Source organism: Chelonoidis abingdonii, chromosome 1 (assembly GCF_003597395.2).
Source record: "Chelonoidis abingdonii isolate Lonesome George chromosome 1, CheloAbing_2.0, whole genome shotgun sequence".
Classification (NCBI taxonomy): Eukaryota; Metazoa; Chordata; order Testudines; family Testudinidae; genus Chelonoidis; species Chelonoidis abingdonii.
The window spans coordinates 26,912,253-26,928,414 of NC_133769.1; the positions used below are offsets into that span (position 1 = coordinate 26,912,253).

A 16,162-nucleotide genomic window follows, 5' to 3' on the forward strand; every position below is an offset into this window, starting at 1 on the left:
TCGCTATATGCAAGACAAGAATTAATACTGCCTTGGGAATATTGAGATGACATTAAATCACACTAATGGGAATAAGGAAATAGCATTACCAAAAATGTAATGGAAATTAACTACTTCATTAGCTTAATTTTTTTTTTTTTTTTTTTTTTTACATTTCAATATCCTGGCAGTTTCAAAAGGCTTTTCTTTTTTCAAAATGCTAAAGGGCTTCTTTGTAATACTTAAAATGTAGCGATATTGGGAGCATAGCTTGTTTAAAATTAAAATTAAAATGTGCTATATCTTGCTGTTCCCTAATATCATTTCAAAGTGTCTTAAGAATTGTGGTACCCCAAAATTTAACCAGAAGTTTCAGACTATAAAATATGCATTCATAATATAATACATTTTTCTCTACATACCTAGAAAAACAAATTCCTGTGCTCCACAAACCTATCTGCACCTTAGTTTGTAGCAGAACGTCTTTCTTTTAATTAGCTGAGGCTCTCAGTATCATCCTTATATATGGTCATCATTATACATGAGGTATAAATCCAGGGATATACAAATCTTGCATTCACAAAGTACTTGTTTCTGTTTTAAATATTCCTATCCTGACTGAGCTTGCCTTTCCATGACTGTAAGATTTATTACTATGTGATTCAGTGCAAGATGCCTTGTTTTTTTCAAAATAAATACAAATTTTTTTTAAAAAAAGATGTATTTATAGGTATTATAAAATAATTTAGGTAAAAATAAGCCTCTAAAATGGAAATAGAGAAATGTACTATCATAGAAGATACTTCTCCCTATCAAATACTGTACACAGTGCAAAAACTGTCATCCATGTGCTGGTGGCAGTGTTTCTTTATTAAGGTCTTCTGTGTCTAGCACGTATAATATATCCCAGATGTTGCAGTTGTTACTTAGGGAAGCACAGTACACATTCTTAGTAGCACAATGTAGTACCTACTTATGTTAACTGGGTCTAAGCAGTCAGAGGAAATGTTATATTAGCCCCTCATCATGAATATTCTACTTTTAGAAAACTTTCAGTTAAAAAAAAAGTTAATCTACATTTTGCCCTCTGCAGCTCTATATATCATTTATTTTCTGATTCTGCTGTCTTTTCAGATTATATAATTCTCCTCTAGCTTCATTAAAGACTGGTGACCGTGTGCACATGAGATGGATGTTTAACAATCTGCAAATCCCAGACTTATGACATTGGGAAATATGTGTCTACTGGGAACTGTGGATGGAAATTGTACCTGAATGGTACATGATGTTAATAGGTATGAATACTAACTATTATCAATTGCCCACATATTTCCATGGATTGGTCCTGTTTGTCTCCATCGAATCCTGGTATTTCTGGTTAATGCTGCACTGGGAAGTGGAATAGTTATTCGGTTCCACCTGAAATACATTTCACACATAAATTCCCACATTTTTAAATAGTCATTGTTAAATATTAGTATACATTGATGACATTTTTTTACACTGAAGCGTTTTAAGAACTTTATACTTATATGGACCTAAATTCTCCTTTCACAAGTCAATGCAGTTACTACAGATTTATATGCTGTAAATGATTCATAGATTCCAAGGTCAGACGGGACCACTCTGATCATCTAGTCTGACCTCCTGTGTAACACAGACCATAGAACTTTCCCAAAATAATTCCTAAAGCAGATCTTTTTAGAAAAACATCTTGATTTAAAAATTGTCAGTGATGGAGAATCCACCATGACTCTAGTCAATTGTTCCAATGGTTAATTACTTTCACCTTGGAAAATGTACACCTTATTTCTAGTCTGAAATTGTCTAGCTTCAACTTTCATGTATTGGATTGTGTTATACCTTTCTCTGATAGATTGAAGAGCCCAATATTAAATATTTGTTTCTGAAAAAAAGAATCTTTAATCATTATTTCCAAGTCCCAGGCTAGTGCCCCAATCGCTTTCCCACCCCACAGCTACCCAAAGGAGAATTTGGCCCATGGTATTTTAATACATTACAGAATATGTGATTTAAAGCATTTAAAATGAAACAAACAAAAATATGCTGTTTCTATTCAAATGATCAAAGTTAATACTGCCCTTGAACTGCTTAGTATAATGAATCTTTCCCTGACAGTGGACCTCTCTAAAGCTACATATAGAGTTAAGCCTTTGGATCTGGCTGAGCTGCACTTGGAGCAGGACCTGAAGAGGGGATAAAGGCTGCTATCTGCCACCTTTACAGCCACCCAACCCTGTGGCGGGGAGGCAGGAAATGGCTCTGGCCACTAGTGCAACTTCTACCCATCTAGGTAGTTGTATGGCTGTCATCCTTATAATTATCTGAGCATCTCATGTCTGCTGTAAGTTATGATCAATTGTAATGGCCGCCAAGGCACTCCAACTATGTTCCCTTCCATGGTCATGCCTCTGACTTGCTCTCTATTCTGAGGGCTACAAGGAAGGTGGGATACAGGCAGTTATGTCAGCTCTGTGTCATCATGGGATTGCCCTATGCAAGAAGAATCCACAGATGGTCACTTAAGTCCACGTTGCACTGCCAGAGTAGCATCAAGCATACTTAATTGGGAACAGGATCTGGCCCTTTATTTTTCTTGGTAGATTAATGCATGATTAGCACATTTCAACCAGTCAGTGGCTATTTTTTTCTTGTTGAACCTCTATATGCTGTTCTACCCAACAAAATATTTACAATCACAATTTTTGGCTAGTGAAATCCAGAGTTATTCCATTGTATTCCAGATGTCATAATTCCAAATTAGTAAAAGATGTGGATCATGTAAAACATGGCCATAGGTGGAAGAGTCCTTTGTTATTATAATTTAATAGAGTAATCAAAACAAAAACTCAAGTAAATTTTGCCTCATTTTGTGTATATATGTATGTATGTATGTAATTTTTGCCTGTAGCATCAGAAAAAAAATATTATTATACAACAAAAACTATCTGAGGTACATAACTTTTCATTTCTGGACAGCCAGAAAAAACAGCTCCTTTGTTTGCTATCCCCAGTTACTCAGAAATGAAAGATTGCATGGGAACTCTTTCTTCACTGCTTTCCAGTGTCACAAAGGATTTACTTCCTTTTGTAGTCTTGAATCTCTGCTAGTTTTGCATAGAACTCTCTTACCCACTGTAGTTTTCAGAGGAATAGATGGTACTGTGAGGAAGATGAGACCCAGCACATATCTCAGGCAAGCACTCAGTGTGAAGTAAGGACCAGGAACGACCATGATTGGTTGAAAACTCCAAGTAGACACTAACAACATAAACAGAGTATTCACCTCAGACTAAATATAAATACATCAGCATTTGTAGCACCAACATATAAAAGCTGGAAAACTCATTGATTGCTAAATAATTGATGTCTCTGATGTTGAAATATGAAATGCCTCTGAGGGTAAAACACTGAAAATGCAAACATGAAGCAAGCTCAGTATTTTAAAGACAACAAAACGTAAACCATATACGAACACCCTTAACTGATAGAGGTGAAACCAATTATTGCAGTCCTTATTTGGCCATTATATGTTTATTTTTATGGTGTGTTTAAATGGGATTGATGTAACTCTTACATTATTCCTGGTGGAATTCTGCACCACTGCCCAATGCAGAATTTTGTAGAAATTAGTGTTTTTAGTACAGAATTTCCTTTCCCCCACAGAAATGGGCTGCAGTGCTGCTAGCTGCAACCAGGGACTGCTGGACTCAGCAAAGTACAGCTTACACATGGAAGACACTGCCAGGGGGAGCGGCAGGGAGCTAGAGGATTCCTGGTAGCTGCAGTTCCCAGCATCCCCTGAGGGAAGGAGAGGGCGGCACACAGGAAACTTCACACAAGCCTGTGACTGAGCAACAGGCTGTTTCTCCCTCAGGATCCCTTGGCTCTGAGGGGTAGAGAGTGGGTGTCTGAGCTGGGGGCGTGGCTTGCGGCTGGGCTCTGGAGGGTAGGGTGTTTGAGTGTATTGGATGTGAGGACCGTGGTTGGACTTTTTGTGGGGGTCGAGAAGGCAGAGAAACAGGAACTGGGTTGTCAGAGGGGTTTCTTCAACTCTACTTCTGGGGGAAATTTTGTGTCTGTGTTGTTACAGACATACTTGCTGACAGATATTTTGAAATAAACTACCAAAATAATTGAAACTGGCATGATTATGTAGCGTTATTTTTGTCAAATAAAATTTGCAGAATTTTAAAATATTATGTGCAGAATTTTTAATTTTTTGACATAGAAGTCCCCAGAAGTATTATCTATTAGTAAGAACCAGTCAGAGCGCAGTACTGAAGAAAAATATTAAGAAGGAGAGTCTGACTGATCTGACTGATAATAGATTTTATGAATTATTTCCTTGGGAGAGTCACTAGATTGAGAAAGCAAATGAGTTATGTTATTTATATCTGGACTAAAAGGCCAAGCGATTGACTGCCCAAGCATGCAGCACAGCACTACTGAAATATTTTTGGCATACAATAGGCACTTTTATTTGGAAATTATATAAAACCCTATATGGCTCAAAATATACAGGACTCTCCAATCCATGTATCCTACCTAAGGCTGTGGATACTAGCTCTATAGCAGGCCAACCTGTCAGAGGAAAGAATGTCTCCATGCACCTATTGGGATATTTCAACTGTGCTCTGTTGAGGAAACCCTTTGTCTTTGATCTGTCCCTTCATCCCCAACTGAGGCTACACTGCTCATGGGAGTAGCACACTGGGCAGTAGCCTTAGGGTTAGACTAACTCCAATGAGTTGTCTCACTGTTGAAGAGACTGACTGGTTTTTCTTCTTTCTACTTTTCTTTAAATATCAAGCGTGGGCAAGACCTCTGCTACTGTCAATCCCAAGATACATATATATTTAGAAGACAGGGGAGACAATATTAGTCATCCACCTAATGCTCCTTTTTTCTTTTCACTCTCTGATAGTTATCAGATCCAACTGTCATTAGAGTCTTTCCCTCAGTGACTGAATGGCAGTCATAAAAGGAATAACCAATGCCTTGCACTAGGGAGCGGGGGGACTGCTCAGTGCATCTGTCTATCTACATAGCAGCTGGATGGAGAGACATCACTACAGCCAACCCTGAGAACAAAATTACCCAATTGGTATCATATGACTGTGACAGAACAGGTAATGATCACCAGGAGTCAGCACCCCAGATGCTGGGAGCTGCTCTAGGGACACAACAGAGACATAAACTATGTATCTCCAAAGCTGCACATAGCTGCTGAAATGTACCAGTAAATACAGACAGATGGAAATCAGACAAGGAGAAGACCCATTAGATCAGTGATACTCAGACCTCAGTAGTTCAGGAGCCAAATTAGAGATCTACATTATCCAAGAGAGCCACAGTAGTATGAATTCTTTGTTTCATTTACCTATATATATTGTGACAGAGCTCTGACCTTGCTCCCCTGGGTCCTGCGCTTCTAGGTGGTTTATGCTAGCCTCAGTGGCTCACTGTGACCCTCCACATAGCCCATCTCTCTCTAGGGCCAGGGTTACAGTCTCTGTTCCGCCTCCTGTCCTGACAGGGACTTGACTTCCCCTTCCAGGAGATGTTCCTGTAGTGGTGGGTTGGGGGGAACCCGGGCCCGCCCTCTACTCTGGGTTCCAACCCAGGGACCCTAATGGTAGCAGTTGTTGGCAGCCAACCTTTCAGTGCCAGAGTTGCTACATTTCCCTGGGCCACTTCCCCACAGCTCTCCTGTTTCTCCCTTCTTCATCCTTACCTTAGGGCTCCTTTAACGATGGTTTGAGGGTGTCTTCAGTAACCAGTCCTTCAGCCGCACTTCCTCTCCTCTGGCTCCCTGACTCCCCTGCCTGACTGGAGTGAACCCTTTTTATAGTATCTGCAGGGTCTTAATTAGAGTCAGGTGGTCCCATTAACTGAATGGCCTCACCTGACTCTTTACAGGTTAATTAGAGTCAGGTGTTCTCATTAGCCTGGAGCAGCCCCTGCTCTGGTCAGTCAGGGAACAGAAAACTGTTAATCCAGTGGCCAGTATATCTGCCTTCTGCTATTCTGCGGTACCCAACTGGGCTGGGTCTATCACAATATATATTATTCTCACAGCAAAATGATTGACCACGTATTCTACAATTGGTTAATAACATAGTAAAAGCATCCTGATTGGTTAATAACTTAGATTGATTTATAATTAAATCACAGAGTGTTTTAATATAGAATCATAGAATATCAGGGTTGGAAGGGACCTCAGGAGGTCATCTACTCCAACCCCCTCCTCAAAGCAGGACCAATCCCCAACTAAATCATCCCAGACAGGGGTTTTTCAAGCCTGACGGTAAAAACCTCTAAGGAAGGAGATTCCACCACCTCCCTAGGTAACCCATTCCAGTGCTTCACCACCCTCCTAGTGAAATAGTTTTTCCTAATATCCAACCTAAACTTCCCCCACTGCAACTTGAGACCATTACTCCTTGTTCTGTCATCTGCTACCACTGAGAACAGTCTAGATCCATCCTCTTTGGAACCCCCTTTCAGGTAGTTGAAAGCAGCTATCAAATCCCCCCTCATTCTTGTCTTCTGCAGACTGAACAATCCCAGTTCCCTCAGCCTCTCCTCATAAGTGATGTGCTCCAGCCCCCTAATCATTTTTGTTGCCCTTCGTTGGACTCTTCCCAATTTTCCCACATCCTTCTTGTAGTGTGGGGCCCAAAACTGGACACAGTACTCCAGATGAGGCCTCACCAATGCCGAATAGAGGGAAAGGACCATGTCCCTCGGTGCTGCAAAGAGTCACAGGAGGCACATTAAAGAGCCACTTTTGGCTCCTGAGCCTCAGTGTCAGTATCACTGTGTTAAATGACATAGCCAATCCCCTGGCAATGCGGTGTCATTCCCTGTACTATATCTACAAATGTTCCTTGAGGACTTCGGCTCTCATGAAGCTCCTGATGGCATGTTCCTCCCACCCTTGCATTTCACTGCAGCTTATTTTTAAAATAAAGTGTTTATAATACATGACTCCGTGAATGGCTTTAGATTTCTAACATTCTGTGAACCTTCAACAACTAATGTAGAAAGCATTTCATTTATTTGAGCTTTGCTGCTTTATTGAAATATTCGCGTAGAGTAATTTACTAAACATAAGTTGTTTCTAACACTCTATTTCAAATAACACAAATGAAGGGTTAAAAAAGTCACAGTTCATCATCCTGACACCACATTGCTGGGCTATGACTTTTCTATTTCAGAATAATTTACTGAGAATATGATTTTATTTAAAGAGTGTCTTACCATACAACTATTGTCATGATATTACAAACATATAGTAAAATGGTTTATGAGGGTTCAGACAATTCATTTCAGATTTACCTATACTTTGGAGGGTTGTATTCATGTAACATATTCTTTTGCATTCCCAGTAATGAAAATATTATGAATAATACTGTAGGCCAGGAGATCTGCACTTCCAAATTATTTGTGAAATGCAAATCAGGCTTATGGAGACCTAGTGTTTCTTTTGTTGTGAAGGAGCTCACGCCTGTCTTAGAAATGCTATGTGAGTGGGAAGAAAATTAATCTGAAAACATATAAAAACATTACAAAAAAACTCCGCTAGAAAATTTGTGATACAGATGATATAATAAATATTATGGTTTTTAAAAGAAAATGTTCCTTTAAAGGATCATTTTATATTTAGCTCTCAAATTGCTGGGTACATATAGTTAAAATACTTACAACTGCTAATATAACCCATTAAATATGAGAGGACAAATTCTAGTAGTCATTGCATGTAGATGACCAGAAAATCCACCCGAAGCAGTGGAAACATGGAGCAGCTGTTGGCTTTCTCTATCCAAGTTCCTCCCCTGATTTCATGGAGAAACCTCTTTACAGCCCCTCTAGAAGAAAAGCTAGAGGGGAATGTTCTGGAATTGGGCCTAGATGTGAGGTCCTCATGTTTATGCCCACATAGCTCTGATCGGACAATGGACACTTTGCACCATTCCAGAGTGGATTATTCATGCTATTGGCAGCAATAATCTATGGAAGATTAGTAAGCGGGGCTGCCAATAGCACGCTCATAGGCATACGTCATTGCTCTTTCTTCAGCACAAAGTGTGTGCTAGCCTATTTTGGAAACTATTCTTTTCCATACCTTGATCCCTTGAGAAATCCATGATGTGCTGATATTTACTTTTATAAGATACAAGAAGGTTCTTGCCTGCACCCAATCAGGGCCAGTTCAGGCTTTTTTGCAACCCCAAGCGGCAAAGGGGGAGGAAAAGAAGAAAAAAAAAAGCCACGATCGCGGCACTTCGATGGCAGTTCAACAGCATCGCTTCATTCCTTGCTGGCAATTCGGCAGCAGGTCCTTCCCATTGGTCCCCCCAAGCACCTGCTTCGTTCACTGGTGCCTGGAGCCGGCCCTGCACCCAACATCTTCACCCAACAAAGCATGAAGAGCCAAATCCTGTAGTCCTTAATGCTTAGTTCAGCAAAAGTCCCATAAATATCACTGGAGTTGTGTCAGAATAGGACCTGAATAAGAACTGCATGATTTGACCAGTGAGGTAGGGAGAAATAATATCTCCATTGTACAGAATAGAAACTGAGCTCTCACTCTGTGACCAGTGAAATCAACGACAGCTTTGCCATTGACTTTCAACTGGTACAGGATCAAGTGGTTTGCCCATAGTCACACAAGGCATCTACTGCAGAGCCAAGAAGTGACTGTACATCTCCTGAGAACAGTCCAGTGCCTTAACCATACGGTTGTCCTTCCTCCTGAAGTCAATAACCACCCGTCTGCTGGCTTCAGTGAGAACAAGACTGGACTGGTGCTAGGTGAGATGCTACCTGCACGCCTCAAAGCTGTTTACATTTGTTGTTTTTAATTGCTTTCTTTCTTTCTTTCTGGGAAAAATATCCAAATCATTTCAGAGATGCTATAATATGAAAAGTATAAGAAAGCAGGTTAGTTGCAAGATAAATCTAGCCTGTTGTACCTGTTACCAGGTTGATGAGTTCCACAGCCCAGATTAATGGAAAACTGGATCATGTGAGTTATGGTGGAGGGGAGTACTGGCAGGACGTGGAAGTAATCAACAGCCCAGACATTCTTGTTATGCCCTTGATGATTCTTTTGCTTAAGACAGAACTTGGTAGCAGGTGTCTGCAGCTCCGGACTAATGACAACAGAAGCCAAAGATGGAACCTTCAAAAGAAATTAAACTAATTAGATTTATATAAAAAATTACACAGAAAAGTACTGTTTACAAAATAACAGCAATAATTTCAAAGAGGCCAAACAATACTAGCTCATTATCCATGTTGCTTCTTTCATGTTGACTATTAAATTAACCATCTCCCCACAAAAGAACCCAGACAAAAACTCATTTAACTCACTACATGGTCATACTATCCTAGGAATCAGGGGTGCTCAGGACCTACAATAATCAGGGTATTTGACTGTAAACACCTTGAAGGGACCATGTCTTCTGTGTTCTGAAAAATACTAACTAGCCTTGATTGCTTAGCAGTGATGGTGCGTTAGAAAAGGGTATTGCTTCTCAACTCTTCCTGTTCACATTGGCAAATGCAATGGAAGTGCACCTCTGGTTTAAATAGAATGGAATAATTTGGAGAGTATGTCATGTTTGAAATATAAGGAAATGTTCTTTTGATGAAATTTAGCTCATGTGTTTGGAGCTATATGACTAGTATTTTTTAATACTAAAAGGGACACTTTTAGCTGTAAATGTAGTCGATTTGAAAAAAAAACACACGTCAAATGTAGTCAAATGCCTCTGAGTCACCCAATTATTTTCTTCAGTTGTCAATAATAATTTCCTTTTTTTAAAGTGGGTTCTTTCCAATTGCCATGCAAAAAACAGGAGAAACTTTATTACAGTGAAACAACAAAACTGACTCAGCACAAAGTGCTTTCAAATACATAAAGTAAACAGACTGAAAAAAATAAATATTGTTTTCTCTAAATTGTATAGTTATAGTAATCTTAAGTGTTAACAAAAGAAAGTGATAAAAGTTTTGAAGTGCTTTTTAAGTAGACTAGACCTTTAATACAATATTCTCTATGTACTGTCAGGTATAAACATGCTGTAGTGTAGTTTGTAACAATGTTATGTGCATATGTATATATGTAACCCCTGTCTTTTCTTCTTCCTTTTAGACAGCACAATAAAAATATTGTACCAGAGTTACTGTGCTGGCTAGGGCTCTATGTCTGGCACATCCACAGACAGCCCCTAAAGCATATGGCTCTTCACAGCAGGAAGGACCCCAGATTCAGGAAGCAATCCTGAGAAGAAATTGAGGGGTGAATATTCTTTTTGCCTGGTGAGAAGGCAAAAGTGTTTTCCAGCAGTAGTAATGGAGCTGTCTCTGTATTCTTTTTTAGTAATAAATACATTGTCCGTTGTTTACTCAGCTCATCCCTGTGTGATCATTCCAGGAAGTCTGTCTGCTTGTGCTAAACAACCAAAAAGGAGACTGCGAGGTCACACAATTGCCAGCGAACCGAAAAATCCATTATTTGCTCAGCTCTAATTTTAACTTTCATCTAGACTTCTCAAATTTTGATTGGTGTTGTATAAGCTTGACAAAACCCAGGGTGAATTTTGCTCATGTGTTCCTTTCACAATAGAGAACTCTTTGGAAATTGCGTACGAAAGCCTCATATTTTCTGAGACAACAAAAACAGTATGCTCTTTTTAAAGGATACATCTGCTATCACAGTAGGACTGCAAAATTATTGCCCAGTGCTAGCTTCACAAACCTACCATGCCTACCTGACTGCTTACCAGACCACACGGACAGCACAAACCTCTCCTTTATTGACACTCCCATTCCCCCAATCTAGCTGCAGTATGCTCAGAAATAGCTATGATATTTATAAGCTTCCAACCTCTTTATCTGCTACAAAAGAGCTAAGCAATGGGCATTGCAGAATTTTGATGCTCAGATGCTTTCTAACAGAGTGATCTGTATATGTTAGTTGCTTGAAAACGTCTTGTTGAATTACCCCAGTGGAATGCCACACTCAGCATGGTCAAATTGACTTAAAAACGTACATGCATTCGACAAAGTGGGTATTCACCCACGAAAGCCCATGCTCCAATACGTCTGTTAGTCTATAAGGTGCCACAGGACTCTTTGCTGCTTAAAAATGTAGGTTGTCTGTCTATCTTTGTCTATAACACCTACCTTATAAGAAGCATAGGTCAGTGTGTCAAGAGCTATGTGCTCTTTCTTTCCTTCTATCTTTGCATAGAGGAGGACATCATTTTCATGGGCTTCTCCAGAATCACAAGTTCCCCCTTTACAATACATATTTGAGAAACAAAATAATTGAAGCACATGTTATTTAAAAGTACAAGCACATTAAATTCCCATAATTATGAAAACAATTACACCTAGATATTATTAAACTAAGACCTGAAACAAAAGAACACAAGCCCCAATGGAATAATGTATAAGAACCATTGGATCAGATAGGCCATACTGGAGATCAAGGCCTTGACAGAAAAGCCTAAGTAACTATTTTTATCAGTTTATTGAAATAAATGTTAAAAAACACAATGTTATGCCACAAGTGATGTTTGTATCTATGCATCTTACACCCTATTCACATGGAAGTGCTCTGCTTTTTTCAGTGTTTGATTTCCTATGTTTCTGGTAGAAATCAGTGAATTGTTATTATTTAGTATTTACATCCTGGTTAGAGTCAAAGGCCTCTGTCAGGTTCAGGGCTCCATCATGTTTGGTGTTGTGCAAACACAGAGGCCATATAGGAAGACTGTACTGGGCCCTAGGCACAAAAGTAGTCCCTGCAAGCAGGCAGTGCAGGGCTGTTCAGGGCTAGCCTCTCCAAAAGATTCAGAGGGAAGTTCAGAGAGCCTGTGGGACCATAGTTTCTACTTCTTCCTCCTCACTCCACTAGCTAACAAGGCTAACTAGGTGCATGCCAGGCACTGTCTTCATGGGTGTGGTTGCAGCCATACTTTCTCTGCCTCCTTTTGTGCCTCTCTGAGCGCTGCCTAGGGTGGTGCTACACAGTTCCTGATACATATTAGCATAATAGAGCCCTTACTGAATATTGTGGAGAAGTAAAAGATATGCCATTTGTAATTGTGATTTACAGTACTTTCAGTAGGGAATAAGAGAGACAGTCTTTACTCAGCCAAACTCCCATTGCCCAATGGAAGGGAGCATGGTGTAGTGGTTTAAGAATGAGATTAGGAATCAGGAGGATTTCCGGGTTATTTTTGTCTTTCACAGACTTGGTGTGTAACTCTGGGCAAGTTCAGCAAGACTCTCTGTGCCCACCTGTATAATGAGAATAATGTTTATATAATCCATAGGATTGTTGGCAGGACTAGTTAGAATTTGTTAGTTGCTTTGAGATCTCTGAATGAAAGGTGCTATATACATTAAAAATACTAGTATTAACATAGCAACCTTATTGCTGGCTCTCCCAATATACTTGGCATTCATGGATGTGAAGAGGGTGCTAGTCCTGTGTCCCAAAGCCTTGTTATGGCAGTGAGGTCCTAAGCAGTTCTGCCTCAGGAAGTGGACCCCCAGTTGGGTGTGGAAAGGTTCCCTCATCCCCTTCTTTTTCCCTTTCCCCATTTATCCATAGTTGTGGCACTTCCCAGATACTTTGGGAAGCACAGTTAGCTAAGCATGAGTTATACTTTAGTCATATACAAGTTATTAGGCTGAATACAGGGGAACAGTGAAATCTAATAGCATGGGACACATAGGTCATATGAGATGATATAATGGTCCCTTCTAGCCTTAAACTCCATGAATCTATTCATCTGCTTCCTCTCTGGCTAACAGTCAGCCGGCCAGCAGGCAGGCAGGCAAGAATTTGCTTGGGGAAATGCATGGTGCATCTTGCTCAGTGTGCCCCTGTTCCCTAATGTCATTAACATGGGCTCAAATGGAGTTAGACATGGTAGAGTTTGTGACTTGTTCTCCTCCCCTGCAAAGGAACAGGGTTTCAGCTGGGGCAGCATCTTCATATCTGTAGAGCTCAAGAGACTTGTAAAGCTTTCATGTGGTAACAGCTGTGGAGACAAATCTGGGCTGGATACATTCTTTAAATGCTGCAATAGAGATAGAATGGCTTTAAACAACATGGATGCTAACAGTAGTATATTATATTGGCATAGCTCCATTTGATATCCTGGATAATGAATATTAAAACAAGGTATCTGTAACTGAAAAAAGGAAGTTTCATGCTTTCCTGTATCAGGCTGACATTGCAGGTTGGTTTAAAAAACAGGATGAGGAAACTTTTTTAAATAGTCTGTAAGATTTCAGATATAAAACACTTCAATTGCTTTGTCAAGCAAAGATGGCCATTTAAAGGGGTGGAATAAGCAAAGAGTGTTCTGAAAAGCCTTATAAGGCTTATATCTTTGCTGTGACTTACATTGGCCTACGAAAGCTCTACTTGCTTCTGTGAGGCTTTATTTCTATCCCTGAATATTTACACTATTATGCATTTAGCTACAAACAGGCATAGCTTATGTTTTCACTGCGAACACCCAGTTTCTCCACCACTCTTACTGAACTGACAGCCTCTCCCGTAAGTTCAGAAGGTTGACAAAGTTTCTTTCCTGTTTCTCTTGCAGGTGTTGCAATCCCTGGAAGACCTGGAAATAAGGCAACCTCCCTTTCCTGTGCTTTATTGGTAAATCATGTAACACAGGGGAGGTGTGTGACAATTCAGAGTAACTACAGCAGGACTTTAAATCAACGAATTAAGGTTTTTTTCTTGTTGACTCAAAGGGTGGCTTTGGAAGGTCACTAATTTAATCCATGCTTCCTCCTTTATCATCCCATCATTTTCTTCCCTATTTTCTAAAAACTAAATCCTGTGTTGAGAGATTAAATTTCACGTGGAGTTTCTTTTATTTAGACATGTGCACATTAAATTCCTGGAAGAATACAACAAAATATTGGATGATTTCCCCACACCCAACAAACATTTGTATGAATTTGGATTTGTGAAAGCGAATGCCTAAGACAGTTGTACTAACAACAGCCTTCTTATTTGGAGAGGAAACTTCTTGCTTTTACTTCATCTTTTATTCTTGCTAGTTTACTATTGCCCCCCGAGAAAACCATTCAGGGTGAAATTCATCCCATTGTGAAAGGCCTGCACACAATCCTCAGCACTACTTAAGCATTTAATATAGTATTTCAGTATTGTGGAGTTCTTGTGTGGACCTTGTGCTCTGGGGTTGAATTTCACCCTCAGGGAAGACATTATTGTGGCAGCTATTCATGTGTCTGGTGATGGCTTAGTAGCTCAGGAGCAGAAACCATTTTGTGGGTTAGTTAACAGAAACATGGTCTGTTGTAATAATTGAGGCCTAGAAGGCCTTCCTCAGCTGTGAGCCTAACTGTGGGAAAGTGGATGGAAGTTTGTAATATTGTTAGGTTACCTGGAATAACAAAGGTTTGCAAACTTTTATGTGAAAAAGTAACAGAAGTCCAACCCAGAATGTTACATAAGGTTGTTTGTAAAAATTATTAAAAGTGAAATACAGAATGACTGAGTTAGTCTAAACAAAAAGGTGTTATTGATATAACTGAAGCACTGTGTTGAGATTGTATGTAGCAACAAGGCAGAAGTGGAACAAGAAATCAGTGGATTAAATGTGGCATGTCAGAAGTAAGGCAAGAGTGATGAACAAAATAATGAGAGGATGGCCTATTCCACCCATCACTCAGTTTGGGTTTTTTTAAAGAAACAGACTTTCTGAGAAAAATTGGTGACTGCAGGAGATTCACGATTATGGCTGCCACCCCAATGTTTCCTGGGAACCTGGGTCTTTTTCATTCTGATCCTGTCCTGATGAGACCAAGCCAGAGAGCGGGACCCAGATGACACTGTTATCTCCACCAGCTCTGGCTGAATCCCAAATGTCATTTAGGATGTGAAGCTCTATTCTCCCCCGTCTCATGTGTCCTTTTCCTTCCCTACCTTATTTCTTATCTTACTCCTCTTCTTTTGCCTTCTGTCTAAGCAGAGTCTGGCTCAGCTGGCCAGGATTATATATTTTGCAACACTGCTGTAAGCCCGAGACCAGAAAGAGGCAGCTTAAAGCAATGCCCTAAACAGGCCAATGCATATTTGCCAGGTCTCAGAGTGGCTGATAAGACCATGTGCTGGGCTTGTATTTTTCCAGCAGGGAGATTGCAAGTGAAAGTCAACATCAGAGACAGAAAAAGTTGCATTTGCTGTTCTTTCCTTTCCCATTCATGCATGTTTGTCTTGTTTTGTCTTCTAGAAAATTGGGTTGGACTTTAATAACACAGCAACAACAGCTTCAGCCTATCTCAACTAACTTCACCTTTTCCCAAAAGGACAGTTATTGCCACCTAAGAGACTGTCAAACATGGGCTTTATTCCTGGTAAAAACTCTCTCCAGCCACAGGAAAAGAGAACAAAGGATTTGTTAAAATGAGAGCCTTATTTAATACTTTACATTTCAATTGCATTAACTGTTTTTCCTCCTTTTCTGTATTTTTAATAAAAGATTAAAAGGATTTTTTTTTTGCCATGGTATTAAGCAGGCTGTGGTCTGTGTATACCAAACCCTGAACCTTGTTTACAACTGTTTCACGCTGGACACTGACTGGGTTATGTTAACACCTATGATTCTATGGACCCCATTTTCTCTCTCTAAAATTAATACAACAGCTCCCACCTGGAGACAACTCCCACTTCAGACAGAACAAATTGGGCCTGATTCTCCACTATGTTACTCTCCTCTCACACTGGTGTGACTCTGCTGAAATCAATGAAGTCACACCCGTGTAGAGGTGGAGTGACTCACAGCTATTATGTTCAGAAGATATTTAGCGTCTTTTGGTTCAGATTGTAGGATTTCAAATTTATTCTCAAATTCGAGGCTGATATGTTCTGCGTGTCCCAAATATCTTAAAAGTACATACTCACCCATGCTGAAGTAAAATCTCAGGTTCCCATAACCTGTAGTGTCCATATATGGAGTACATAGTTTTCTCTCTCCATCTCTGAGGAATACCATAGATGAACCTGACTCCAGTGTTCCACATTCAGTACCAATGACAGCTCCAGATATGTCCCATCTAAATACATCAACAATATGTTGAGAGTCAGATA

At 39.9% G+C, this 16,162-nt stretch overlaps 1 protein-coding gene across 1 annotated transcript in view; it reads right to left on the bottom strand.

Annotated features, from left to right (window-relative positions):
- RELN (reelin) overlaps positions 1–16,162 on the bottom strand; it is a 468,247-nt gene that overhangs the window by 152,383 nt on the left and 299,702 nt on the right. Inside the window, exons 12-16 of the mRNA XM_032796143.2 lie at positions 15,977–16,128; positions 11,200–11,312; positions 8,982–9,190; positions 3,133–3,261; positions 1,289–1,398 (exon numbers count right to left, since the gene is read on the bottom strand). Coding sequence (XP_032652034.1) covers positions 1,289–1,398; positions 3,133–3,261; positions 8,982–9,190; positions 11,200–11,312; positions 15,977–16,128 — 713 coding nt within the window. The remainder of the gene's footprint in view (positions 1–1,288; positions 1,399–3,132; positions 3,262–8,981; positions 9,191–11,199; positions 11,313–15,976; positions 16,129–16,162) is intronic.